The 14,302-nt window shown below is 41.1% G+C and overlaps 2 protein-coding genes across 3 annotated transcripts; both read right to left on the reverse strand.

The window, feature by feature from the left end:
• Positions 1-1,627: 1,627 nt before the first annotated feature.
• Positions 1,628-9,618, reverse strand: slc7a10b (solute carrier family 7 member 10b; the record flags this gene model as incomplete). The annotated part of the gene is made up of 11 exons (XM_083667385.1): positions 1,628-1,755; positions 1,999-2,176; positions 2,384-2,533; positions 3,071-3,167; positions 3,277-3,380; positions 3,634-3,757; positions 5,114-5,267; positions 5,471-5,596; positions 7,029-7,180; positions 7,312-7,516; positions 9,447-9,618. The coding sequence occupies 11 exons, from the start codon at positions 9,616-9,618 to the stop codon at positions 1,628-1,630; spliced, it is 1,590 nt and encodes a 529-aa protein (XP_083523511.1).
• A 1,018-nt stretch (positions 9,619-10,636) lies between these two features.
• faap24 (FA core complex associated protein 24) lies at positions 10,637-13,798 on the reverse strand. 2 transcript variants are annotated; one of them, XM_083666039.1, is made up of 4 exons: positions 13,629-13,798; positions 12,704-12,759; positions 12,397-12,552; positions 10,637-12,272 (listed from the first exon to the last, which is right to left on the reverse strand). In XM_083666039.1, the coding sequence occupies exons 1-4, from the start codon at positions 13,729-13,731 to the stop codon at positions 12,030-12,032; spliced, it is 558 nt and encodes a 185-aa protein (XP_083522165.1). In that variant the 5' UTR covers positions 13,732-13,798; the 3' UTR covers positions 10,637-12,029. The 2 variants fall into 2 exon arrangements, with proteins under 2 accessions (XP_083522165.1, XP_083522164.1); XM_083666038.1 differs by having other exon boundaries at positions 12,704-12,843.
• Positions 13,799-14,302: the final 504 nt, after the last annotated feature.

Raw genomic sequence — 14,302 nt, forward strand, 5'->3', positions numbered from 1 at the left:
TTGGTTTTATTTACAAGACACAGATTAAAGTAATTTCCAATAGGCATTTATTTATTGTGCTATTTTTGTTATTTTCTCTTTTGCAAAAGGTGCTCTAAAATACATTCCAGTAACATTCCAAGTACTAAACCAATTGTAAACACCTGATGCTTTACAAATAATTTACAGTGTAAAATATCTTCATTTCAAAATCTGTACTAGACTGCGTAAAGTAGTAATAAATTCTATTTAAAAGCACTGCACTTTACCTGACTGGCTTAATGATATGGTAGCTGTAGGAGACTATAGAGAGAGAGAATTGAAAGTGAAGTAATGGATCAAGATCCTACATCATCTGGTTAATGAAATGAAATTGTTCCCTTGAGTATTTGTTCCAGCGGTATCAAGTGTACTCCACCCTAGCAAAGATGTACATAGATGCTACTTAAACTTTATGCTCCATAACATCTTCAGATAAAGGAAATATAGCATATCATTTTTAAATAATTGTATATTTAACAATCAAGAGTCTGGCCATGTGAAGAAAAATAGTGTTTATCAGCTCTGTTTGGGTCAGAGATTGGCATTACTAAGCTGCAATGACAAATAGAATTATATATATTTTTTCAGGCTATTGGCATATAACATTTCAAGTGTTGAGAATACAATAGAATATAAGATGTTAGAACTTTAGTTTGGAAACAAGCGTTAGAGAGTGTGCAGCAAGCATTGTAAGTATTTTTACTTCCACATAACATTGGCGAAAAAAAAGAGATTGGGTCATTTAATCAGCTATGGTTTGTAAAGTTGTGCGTGAATGTATAATATACAAGAGAAAATCAGTAGAGTAAGAGGCAATGGCATGGGTTAAAACATAAGCTAGGGAAAACATAGTGATCATCAACTCAAAATGTCTTTCATTCTGTTGAATGCAATATAAACAGAGCAAGAGTGTTCAATCTGAACACTTTATTGTTGTCTGCTGGCTGATGCACTGTATAGGCCTCAATTCAAAGGCTAAACTTTGTGTAAAAAGGTGTTCCGTCTTATCCCCTGCCTTTTAGGTTCTGGTAATCAATACTGGATAATATAGGCCTATTCAACTCGATTAATGAGCATTTTCATGATCTCTATATTCAGGTCTAATAGTCAGAGTTATGTGGCAATTTAACAACTGTCAAGAAGTACACAATGGAAGACCAAAGTGCTTTTTAAATTCACATAAGCAAAGCAAAAGGAATTCCAAAATACATTAATATGTAATAGAGTCAATGAGTTAATAAAGTACACATTTCCCCCTGTAAGGCACAGTAAATTACAGTACATTTCAGGCCAATTCAAACCAAATACAGCCAATGTTGAAAAGTTATAGAAAAGGCGCAGATAGTTCCTTAGGGTGTATGAAGTCCATTTCGAAACGTGATACGTTGGCATTAGCTTGTTGTACTTGACGACTTAGTAGAAAAGAGGGAAAAAAGTGCAATGGCCCATGCATAAAAACGCTGGCAATTCCATTCAGCTGAAAATAAACAGATATGACCCTTAGGTGACCAGATATCAGACATGGGAGTTCCACTAAAAGGATCTGGTGCACTCAAACAGTGACGGAATGTAAACAAAAAAACATTCGGTAAAAGGCAAACATATTTTAAGAATTCCCAGAGATACTGCTCCTAGCTGAGGATTCGTCAGTCAATTCAATGGGTGCGATCTCTATGGGGTCAATCTGGGGAAACACCACGCAACACAGCCTCTGTCCCACGTAGGTCGCTGATTCTGTGAGGAGACATGGGCCATGTTAAGAATACAATATACTAGACCACTAGACAGGCTGTTGACATGGCATTTATCTGGTGGTATAGTGGATGATAAAATGGATTGACACTTGTACAGAGCATGGAGTATAGAATACATTCCATAACCCAGACAAGAGGAAGAACAGTACAGCTCTTAACCCTAACCCTAACAGTACTAACCCTAACCCTTGCAGGTTGGGGGAGGAAAGAGGAGGACACTCACCAATGAAGTCATAGATACACTTTGGCTTGTCTTTCCAGTGGACCCCAAGGAAGTAAACAGGCACACCAGTGAGCATGATGACCAGACCGACGCCACACACCACAGGCTCAGAGTACAAGCTGAAGCCCAGTAACACTGCCCAGAAGAGCAGGTAGGTGACCGGGACCAGCAGGTTCACCTGATAGAGGGGGAATGAAAAAAAAGCTGTTGGGCTGCTCTAGTCGTTGTATTGCATATTAAAGGGACAATCTGATTGGTACATCCATTTTTGGATTCTCTTCCATTCATGTGTCATTTTATGCAAATGCACTTATTCAGTACAAGCACACTTTTTCAAAATTCAGACAGGTGAAGAAAGGCTGTGAGTCATTCATGTATTTATTACCTTTATAGGACGGTAAAGTTTGGGTTTCTTCCATCGATAGTAGAGCAAGCCTGCTATGGTGACCCCATAGGAGAGGTAGTTGATGAAGGACACATAGTTAATCAGGTTATGCGTCTCTCCTATGCACAGGATAACAATGGTGGCAGTGCACTGCAAGAGAGAAATCATCATGTAACTTACTATGTCTAACATTACACTTTGATTTGATTTGACTATTACTATAATAATAACGTTCTAGACTTATGGCTCCAATTTGCATGTGCAAAAATGTGTGGAATGGGAACCATCTTTACCTTAATATTTCTAATAAGACGCAATGAGACATAATCCAATAGGAGTTTTGAATAATGCAGCTAACATTTTCAGACTGTTTACTAAAACTCATAACAGTTTTCTCAAAGTTTTCTCAAAACATTGTTAAACACAAGGTACAAAAGAAATCATGCTGAAGAGTATTCTGAGCTGTAGGGTATTTTTGCTCTGCTCAACACTATTTGCTCCAGCAAATGGGGGCCTTTAAGACAAATTAGGGCCATCACTATGTGTATACAACATAGGGAGGCACAGTACCCTTATCGAAGACATACAGCACTATGAGAGGCAAGACCTACATTGAGTTTGATACATGGCCACAGAGTGTGTTTTGGGGAATGCAAATTCAGAAATTGTAGTGCTACGCAGTCTTACACAGCACAAGAGAGCGGGTATAGGGGTACACTTCTTGAAGTGAATCATGGCCAGCAGGCTCGGTAGGTGTCCTTCTCTGGCCCCGGAAAAACACAATCTAAAGGGACAAGTATACATAGACGAGTTGTCTCAAAAACATCGACAATCAATTTGAAATAATGTACAAAAAATGCATCTGAACAAATTTCCACCAGTCCAACTCTCACCTTGAGGATGTGAAGAGGTATCCATTGATGCCTCCAAAAGTGGACAGAGCCACAGAGATTGGCATAATGACAGAGAACATTCCCAGGAGCTTCTCTCCAAATGTCTGCATAACAGAGGATTACATTTACAGTATGTATCAAAACAAGCTTCGGATAACCATGAAAATGAAATGTTGAGAGGCTACCTTTCTTTGTACATGCACTGTGCATTCTTAACAGGTCTCAATAAAAGACAATGAATGACTCATCGATAGTAACACCATTCAAGTTTACTTAGACCTGATGACGCCGTTCAATGACAGTGTTCAAGAAATCTAGGTGGTTTTGTCATGTTGCAAAGCGAGCAGCATTACTCACGACGGCCACAGCGTTGGATGAGAGCAGCTCCTCGGGTGACATGGAGGAGAAGTAGGCGATGTTGGTGAGGGTGTACACAAAGGTCACCAATGGAATGGAGATGTAGATGGCACGAGGTAGATTCCTGATGAGGTCATCAACACGGATCACATATGATGCAAACAACAATCACAAGGGCCCAGGAAATAGGCCCAGAAAGATTTCTTGACCACCTGATCTGTGACATCATTCACCTGTGATTACATCTGTATACTCAAGACCCAACTGCAAGCATCTCCACAATCTAAGAAAACAATAGATACGGTAATTTACTTATCTATTTAATTTACTTATCTAGACAGGTAATTTATTGATTAATTAATGAGATAATCAATCACTTTCAGCAGAAGTCAGTAGAAGTCACCCAGTGCAAGGAAAATGCACATGCTCAGAGGTGAACTGGTTAATTGTATCAATGCATGACAATTGTTTAACACATGACCTGAGAAGGCACTTCATCCACCTCTTGATGCTGGGTCACAGAACTACCGCTTAACAAAAGAGTCAAGAAATCCTCCAGGCCCTATACAGTACATAAATCATGCATTGTTGGGGAAATAAAAAGGAAGCTGACTATACTGATTTTAATTTATTTATTAGTCTTATCTGCTAAATAAATATAGATTATATCACAACAAGCCTCCAATATACTATGCGTTATCCACAATGCTTTCTTTAAAGGCTGGATATAACAGATGGAGAAGACAGGTAAAAGTAGGATGCGATTTGCCGCTGGGAATGGTGGGGATTTCTCCCCTTCTGCTTTTCTTATCCCTCCCTCTGATCAGTATCTTTTATCCCCGGTGGGGACACTGGATATCCGACTTGAGCATTGCAATATGTTCATCATCTCTCTGTCTCCTCAGATGCATGTTATCTGATGGCGTTAGTGTTAGAGTTTGTCTGCTCTTTCTCTCTGGCTATCCTACCGTCTGACCATCCCACTCACACTTTATTTCAACTACCCAGCCATCATCCTATCAATCTTCCAACCTTCTCTCATCTATCTGCCTATATGCTACCCCTCTGACCATATTTTATACATAGGTCCATCCTACTACCCAGCTTATCTATCCATCTATCGTCCACAGTTAACCACCTTTAAACTTTTCCTACTACCAAAATAAGACTGCAAGGCCACAATTTCAAGTTACTTATTCTCATTATTAGTGGGCTTGCTTCAGCTTATTATTATTATTTGTATTATTATTATTCTGCCTGCTACTCTTACAGTGTTTAAGCTATTTACACCAACATAACTATTCAGCTTTTCCTATATTTTAACATGGTGGAATGTTGATTTAGGTCAACATTCTGAGAAATCCTATTCATTCCTATGATCATTCGCTCTCAATGGGGACATTTCAAAACATTGAATGTTTTTTTTCTTATGTTAATAGGCCTAACCCAATTACAGTGTTAATAGCCCGATGAAGCTCACCGTCGTGGGTTTACCACTTCCTCAGTCACGTAGTTCAGGAAATTCCAGCCACTGAAGGCAAAGGAGGCCTGTAGAAAAGCCAGAGCAATCTGCCCAACCGAGGGCGTCTTGTAGAACTCAAAGGCCACCTGAGGGGTCAGTCCCTCATAGTTACCTACAAGGGTTAAAGTCACAATGAGTGTCTGGGGGATGATGGAGGGAAATTGTAATGACAGTTAGAAAAACACCATGCATAAGCAGGCACAAGGACCAATATCACGTTTGAGAAATGTGTTATTGGTTTCTAAATGTTGTATCTAATTCTGTACACTTGAAATGTAAGTGTTGTGTTGTTACAAACCAGATGTTGTATCTCACCCTTGCAGATCTGGACCAGGCCCACCACTATGATGAGCCCCAGGGCCATCAGCTTCCCAACAGTAAACACGTCCTGGATCCTCGTAGCCAGACGCACACTGGAGCAGTTCACCCACGTCAGGAACACTGCAGGGAGAAAGAGAGAGAGAGAGAGAGAGTGAGAGAGTGAGAGAGAGAGAGAAAAAGAGAGAGAGAGAGCAGACAAACTAACACTTAGCCATCAGATAGTCGCTCCACATGCATGTGAGGAGACAGAGTTGATGAACATATTGCAAATGCTCAAGTAAAGGGAAATGAACCACTCCTAATTAGGGGTTTCAATATATTCATATACAATAGGTCTATATCACAAGGCTTGCAACTCTCTGTTGCACCATTGCTGCAGAGGGCTGTTGTCAGTTTGTGCAATATTAGTTGAAAGTCACATTTTGCCCTGAAAACAATTCACATAGGGGGGCTCTTGCCCAATTGTAGCTTGGCATTATGGATGCTAGGCCTTGTAGTGCGCTGCACAGTGATGTGTCCTGCTCCAAGTCAGTCAGGGATCATAGTTGTGCACATGGGCCAAGGGTTTCTGGGTTGATGGGGCGGCAGCGGGCAGTTGCCATGGCAGGCAGGAATGTGGGAAATGGTTGAGCAGGGGTGGGCACGATTGTTTCACCTCGTCCATCACTGTCATTGGCTCCCCTCTCTCTCTCATGGTGGCCTGGCTCTCACACACAAAGGAGAGCTGTCAACGCCCCCAAAACAAACTGCTTCCGATGCAACAGAACAAAACCTGGAGAAGACAGGCAGGCAGGTCCCTGTGAGAAAGCTCACGTTTTTCCCCCAGATGGTTGGCATCCAACTCCAAAAAACAAGTGTGAATGATGGCATCCAAAAGCAGGGATCACACGCTAAAAACCTTGCTGTTTCACCTCATTGGCCACCACATTGTTGCCTTGTTGGCTTTTTCATTACTTTATTTGCTCACTCATCATACAATGAGGTTTTGTGTCGTTCACTGCTTAATAGGGCTCAGTGCAGGTACTTTCAGGCACGGTGCCAAGTAATTAGGCAGGCTGACACTTCCAAATTGTCCAATGTTACAACCATCACCCATCAGATCAAAGGCCACAAAACCATCAGTAATTTCACAAAAAGAGTGATGTCCTCATTCTGGCAAATGTACCCAATGCATACCCAACATTAAAAAGGAATATTTGTCCAAATTCACACGATACAAACAGATTGTATGTCTCCTTTAGAAACTGTGCTCATCATCAAACTTTTGTTTTCATAACTTTACCGCTTGCTCCTTCCTCATGTCTCCCCCTTCCATTTTCAGACACCCATGCATTGTTAATATCCCCTTTAAAAACTGTAATGGGCTTGGAGGCAACTGTTACATAAGATACATTTTACATTGCACCACTAGATAGACCCACAAGAGAGCTCTGTTCACATATTTTCTGGATACCTTATAGTATTTGTGAAAGATCACTCTGTATTGAGCATTACCATGGCATGATCTACATTGAGTTGGAACACAGGATGAACAACATCGAGCAGTACTCACGTAGACAGGTCATGGACAGCATGCGTGTGGCCATGTAGGGGGGCACACAGTTAGGGAAGACAGGCTGCAGGACATAGTTGGAGAAGGTCAGGGCGATGACAGCCAGGGTGGTAGGGTACATGATGAGAACCGCACTCCACAGTAAGAGGAAGCTGGGAGCAAACAAACAGTCCGACGTGTAACCACTTTGATCAAAATTGTAGTCTATTTTAGTGACTAGTGTATTTCATCTGTATACAGAGAATGTTAAAAGTATGTAGGTGTGGGAGACATCGATACCTACCCAACCAGACCTCCAAAAATTTCTGTGACGTAGGAGTAGTCTCCCCCTGATTTTGGGATGGTGACCCCGAGCTCAGCATAGCAGAGGGAGCCTAGGGCGGCTATGCCACCTCCTAATAACCATACGATCAATGCTAGGCCCACAGAGCCCGAGTGCTCTAGAACCCCCTTCGGGGAGATGAAGATTCCAGACCCAATTATGTTTCCTAAGAACAATGACAAAACATATATTACTGGAATGCATGTACTAAAAGACAGACAATAGAATGGCTAACAAAACTGTTCTCAAATGAAGTTATTCACAGATAAATCTATATTTATAATATAGAAATATATTTTAATTTAATTTCTCATCTCATAGTAAAGAATGCAGCAGAAAATGTACATGGACTGTGCGATCAAAATGATAGATACACTGTCTGGGGGGATTACAGTGTAGAATCGGGGGTGCCTGTAGTATATTGTCTGTTTTGCTTTATACATGTAGATAAAGTAAACAAATGCAATGGAACTAGAGCATAATTTTTTATTATAGAACCATTTATAGGAATCTGTCTACTTGACATTATCTCCTATTCGTTGAGACACATTGTTCACAGAAAAAAATAATACCATCAAAATGTCAAAACAAGATCATACTATGGATGTGAATGAAAGAAACTGTCAAAGAGTAGGGAAGTGCCTCCACACAAGGGGCTTCAACCGTTGCTGGAGTATCATACTGACCAGGATCCCAGTATACCTCTGTGATGTACCAGTCTATCCCAACCAAAACATTCAGGATACAGCACTCGGAGTAGCACAGCAGAAGGCAGCCAAGTGGCACAGACTTCGATTACATAACTGGACATAAATTATTTACTCTTAACTGTCGTGCTCAGATGGAGACGCGAGAATTGAATTCAGCATCTCCTGCATTATTTCTACGGTATACTCTTTATTTTGGTTTGTGCTGTTCCCAATATGTCAAGACTTGAGGTTAGATGTCTACCTTTAAAAATTGTGTGGATGCCAACATTAACCTGCTTGTCTGGATATTGTTCAATTTGTCCAATCACAGTTGGTGTTCTCTTTAACACATGCAATGGTGAATCAGTATTCTGTGGAACAGACCTTCCAGTAAGCACCAATGTCACTTAAAAGCAGCAGTAGACAGCAGTAGACCATATACTGTGGGGACTATACTAAGACAAGACAATGTAATTGAAAAACAATAATCATACATACTGCAGAATTCCTTATGTATTTCAGTTGAACAAGGTTAAGTTATACTGTGAAACCAAAACATAAACCTAATCTAACCCTTTCACAGACAGATATTCTAAAAGAGTGCATGTTTACCTGCATCATAAGATTTTTCAGCAGTCTGGGGACATACAGATAATATGACACCAGTGCATAGAAACATCCAGTGGCTGAATCAACAGATATTTTAAGCCCCCCTGGGACCCTTACAATCAAAAGCACCTACAAAGTAGAGCTTATGTGCATCTTCTATTTCAACCATAGACCAAAGCTATTTTCAGTCGAATTAAACCACAAAAATCTAAAACTACAAAGTAATAAACTACCACAGTTCCAGACATGTCCTCATAGTGACATTATATTGTGGGCGGCACTAAGGCCTACATCTTCATTTCACCCTTCAACCAGCGTATAGTTGATTTGTGTGAAGATTTAATAATGAAGTCGCTGCCATCTCTTCTGCCCCAGCAGTCAATTTGCTTCTGCTTGACAACCAATGTGCTACTTCACTTAATATATTTCGGCCACGTAAGCATTGAGGTAGACAAGACATAGTTGCTCATTTTATCTAAGTGCTATATGCACCACAATACCTCAAACATGCCACAAGGGCAGCTGAGTGAGTCCGTCCATCACCTTAGGTGTAAAACTACTTAATAAAATAAAATAAAAACCAAGGTAAACATTTCTCATCCAAATTGTGTTTGAAAAGCATGTAGTTAACTTTTAATTTGGCTTTACAAAGTCCACCATTAGACATCTAATAATTTAAATTCAGCAAGTGCATGCCTTTGAAATAAAAACAAGTTGTATCTTCAAAGAAAGCACTGCAATGAACAAACAACCCCACAATTGATTCTAATAAATGCAATAGCTACACTTCAACCTTACCTATGATAATTGTGCAAGCGCTTAAAAGTCCTATTTCTTTTTTCAGTGTCACTCTATCGGGGATATCGTCACGCGTGTTGTTCCCATCTTTCGGCGTCTTCTCTCCGGCCACCTGCTCTTGCCGTGACCAGATACTTCTTTTCCGCTTTTCTCCATCCATGTCTGCGACCATATCAAAGGCTCTCTCGAATCCCTCTCTTGAACTCACACACGGCATTGATGCACATTGAATAGCGTGCGCATGCGCAACAATCTGTCGCTGTCCAGGGTAGAATGCTAACTACCCTACTCTCGTGCCATCAACTACTTGAGCATCGCTGGATTTTCGAAGACCCACTGTCGGAGACCCCCTCAATCGGATTTGTTCGAAGCGCGTTGTTTTTCTTTTTCTCAACAGGTTATTGGGATTTTGGAATGCCTCTGAGCTGAGACTTGCTTGATAGGCTACTCTCAAGCTTCTTGTGAATAGATGTCGCCCTCATATGAGAAATTACTTAATAAACAGGTCTGTCAACAGTGTAAGATTGATAAAGATCTTCATCATACTGTATCTCATTGATAGGGTAAGGCCTACAGTATACATATATAATATAAATACCAAATCAAATCACATTTTATTAGTCACGTACATCGCATACAGCCGTAATTGACAGTGAAATGCTTTGGGATCTTGTTCCTCCCTCAACAACAGTCGACAACAATCAGTAATACAATATAATAATTATTTATAATAATAAAAGTGACAATAGTAGTGCATAAGTAGCAGCAGTAATGACTGAGTATTAACAATAGCAATAGTGTAAGTAGTATTGCAAGTAGCAGCAATAATTTACAGTAAAAGTGCAAAGGTGCAATGAATGTAGTGGCAATAATGTCAGATGTGCAAGAGCAGTCTCTACTGATGGGTGGGGGTAGTATTGAGCACAAGTTCAAGGTTGGTGTTGAGTTAGTGGCGGTTGAGCAGTCAAATGGCCTGCGGGTAGAAACTGTTCCGGAGCTTGTTGGAACGGGTCTGGATGCTCCGAGGGAACAGAGGGAACAGGGGGTGGCTGGGGTCCCTGATGATCTTCCCAACCTTCCTCTTGCACCTCTCAGAGTAAATGTCCTGAATGGCTGGTAGTTTGCGGCCCATGACATATTTTACAAATAAAATATCTAATTACTCAAACTGATACAGAGCCGACTTTAAATTGTGTGAAAAAAAGTTTATTGCTTAGACTTTTCATTGAACAAGACAATACATATATTTCCTTTACAAGGAAAAAGTCATTTCCTTGAGAACAGTTTCGCAAATATTTTCTCGGTGTACTGTATATTTCATGTCAGATGCACACAATCACACAACACTGCCCTCCGTTTGCTCTTGTATCTAAAATAAGCCTCAGTCATGTTATATTGATACACCTCTACAGCCTCCTGATGAGGCCACATTTGAACTGTTCGGATGGGATACCAAAGAGAGGAGCGCTCCGTGCATGCATCCAAAAGAGGGCCTTCTTCATGCTTCCCTTCCCCTCTAAAGGACCCTAGTGTGGAATTTAGGAAGTCAAGTTGTGCGGTCGTACCAGGGCTTTTCTTTCCCTCTCTTGCTAACGCCAGACTACACAATAAAGGGCCTGGATTCAGCTGATCCTGTTAGAAGGCCAATAAAACGGGGAGCTGCTTTGTCTGCAGGCAGGAAAACTGAACACTGCCAGCAGTGTGCAACGCTTAAAGGAGGAAGCAGAGCAGAAAACCAATACATCACAGGAGGAGCCACTCTGAGTAAGGGGAAGGTAGACACTGGACAGTGCAAGAAGCAGAGAGAAAACTTAATCCAGTGTTTTTTCACTGCCAAACCATTATATCATGGTGCAGTGCAAAAGTTCACACTGTCACAAGGGTCAAAAGTTTAGATGCGCTGTACCTCCAAAATGAAAACAAACGATGACAACAGAAAAGACTGTTCCCTCAAATGTAAACAACACTTATAAGATCCCAAAGGAGTAAAGTGAGCTGTGAGATCCGAGGTCTCATACAGTTCACCCTACAGTTTGTAACAATAGGCAAGGTGAGAAAGATTCCTAAACATTCCCCCACCCCATGAGAGTTCATGTAGTCAATTCATGCTTGGCCAGCATGCCATTGTCACTGTCTGTTGTGTTGGGTGGGGAGGGGATGGAATGTCACAGAGCCAGGTCACTGCCAGGGAAAACTCCATGCAGCCAGGTCACATGGTACAGACTGGTATAAAAGGCAGTCCTGACTGTGGTTGGGAAACAGGGACTTCCACAGGCTGCCAAGAAAGTGTTCCTTCACTGACAAAATGCTTTAGTGCAAATGGAATGGATTTAGAGGGATCTGCTGTTTGAATTCCAGGCAGTGAAAGTGTATTTATAGTCCTTTATCAGGAAAAGCCTCTTCTACTCCATCTAGTGGTTAGCAACTGATCCAGTGTGTCTCATGTGAGGAACAACTTAAACACAGCTTGTTTAATTTAATATACATTTTAAATATCACTAGCTATTCCTTTCAGAACTTCAACAACTCCCAACTTTGGGTCCTCTGTAACAGCATTGACACTCAACTTTACTGTACCATAAATCAAACCAACGCGTTGTGGAAGAAGCTGCGGATATGCTGGGCTGCAGCCTGGCCCACTATGGGCTCTAGTTCATGGGTCCCAGCGTTGCACAGCTGGTGGATGTTGGAGAAGTGCTGGAGCAGAGCGATGGCTTTGACCTTCCCTACCCCAGGTATCTGCTGCACCAGGGCCAGGACCATTGGGTCCAACAACCGAGACACACTCTTCCTGCGGAATGGGTTCTCTTTACTCTCTCCATGCACCTGCAGAAAACACCAGAAGTAAATCACCAATTATTCAGCACTGAAAATGATTGATTATTACTCTTTACTTATTTTCTTATATGGGGAAGTAAAGTATAGTTTGGTAAGAAAATGTATGACTTACTATCTGTGCAATTAGTTGGGAGGCTTCTGTTTGACTGCCAACAGGTAGCAGTGTCAGACCGAGTTCAAACACCACAAACTTCTGCATGGCAGAGAAGTACTGCTCACTGAGCAGGGTCTTCTCCACCAACACTATTCTCTGGAGACTGCTGTTGGCCTTCAAAAGAGGGCAAGAGACACATGATAAGAACACCACTAATGAAAAGCAGGAGTATTACGAATTAGTTTTTCAAAATAGAGAAGTAGCCTAGTACACAACACAAAGAAATGTACTAAACTTACATTAAACATACATTAAATAAACTTACATTTCTAAACCGAACAAGTTTTCTTTTGTAGTTATTTCCAGCCACAATGTCACATTCTGAGACATACAGGATACAGCTTTTATTGGACAGATGAAAGTCAACCACGCCAAGCTCATTCTCTAAAATGGTTTTCACACTTCCTAGAGTCAAGAATTCAATGACAGGTAAATTCTATAGGAAGAAGAAGAAGTTTAGCCTGCAATGCATACTACACCATAAAAGCTTAATCTATTTTTTGTGTTGTCAGGGTCATTTGTATCCTCTGCTAAAAAACTGAAAGGGTTAGGGTTCACTTTTTAAAAATGCTTTAACAAGTTAGTATTGTGTTGCAACGCCCACAGAGCACAGACAGTTGTTGTTTGACCAGCCGGATTATCCGATTCCATGGCACTTGCCACCGAGTCGGAGAGCCTTCCCAACTCACTCACAGGTTTTACTCCAAATAATGTGCGGTCTGGCCAACTGCCGCCAGAAGTCAAATTAGAGTTTATTTATCATGTGCCGTCTTGATCATTGTGCCGGTGTGATGGGACTACGTCAAGTCCTCAGTGATGTGTACACCGAGGAACTTAAAGCTACTGAGTCCCTCTCCACTTCACGGTGACAAGGACTTCAAGTGGTGTAAATTCGGAGTAACGAAGCCCAAGGACGCAATCAGTGCAGGTGTTTCTTCACCTTGATTCGTTTGTCCTGCGTTACTCCGAACTGCTGGGGGAAGTGGGCCAGTTTTTTGTTTTTTTTTATCGATGATAGAAGATGATATGACGGCACACTTTATTCAAGTATCTGGAGTAAAACCTGATCAAAGTTTAACTTTGATGGGTGAGTTGAAAAGGCTCTCCGACTCCGTGGCAAGTGCCATGCAGTCGGATAGTCCGGCTATTGTTTGACTAGGTTAATTAGTTTAGCTAGCAAGTTTCCTTACCCTTCAAACTTTGCACGAGTACTGAGCCCCTCCACTTCTCATTGGCAATGATGTGTCCATAAGGGGGGACAGCATTCACAAGTACTGGACTTTTTGTCTCCATTTGGAATTACGATTTAGTTTTTCAAGACGAGTTTTCTGGGATTAGTTTCCCTCCAAAATTGTATCTGTGTTCCTTGAATGACAACAGTCAGATTCGGTTTGTCCACCTCCCTCCTCGGGTGTATGTAAATGAGGATTTCTTCAAAATAAAAGCGCCGATGTTAAACTTGTTTTAGCATTTAGAAATAGTGAACATGGATGAAGGAACCACAAATTATATTTCACTTATCTATGGAAATAAACATCTCAATGTATCATTTGTGCTTTTAAGGGTTTGTAATTCCTAATTCCTTTGGTGAAAAACTGCTGGGCTGCATAGGGCACATATAATGAACTGTACATGTATTCAAGGCTAAACTTGATTTTTAGTACCATCTACTCAGCAACACTTCTAGAATATGAATCGATCACTTTGTTAGACAAGGCTCATGTTTGAAACACACTTAGTTCATATTCTAGAAGTGTTGTTGACTAGACGGATGTTATAATTACAAGATCGGTAGGTATTCACAACGGCAGGGGATCTTTTCAGACTGCGCATATGCGTAGCAGCCACACCCCCAAAAACGTTT

The sequence above is a fragment of the Argentina silus genome, assembly GCF_951799395.1.
Source record: "Argentina silus genome assembly, chromosome: 3".
In the NCBI taxonomy this organism is placed as follows: Eukaryota; Metazoa; Chordata; class Actinopteri; order Argentiniformes; family Argentinidae; genus Argentina; species Argentina silus.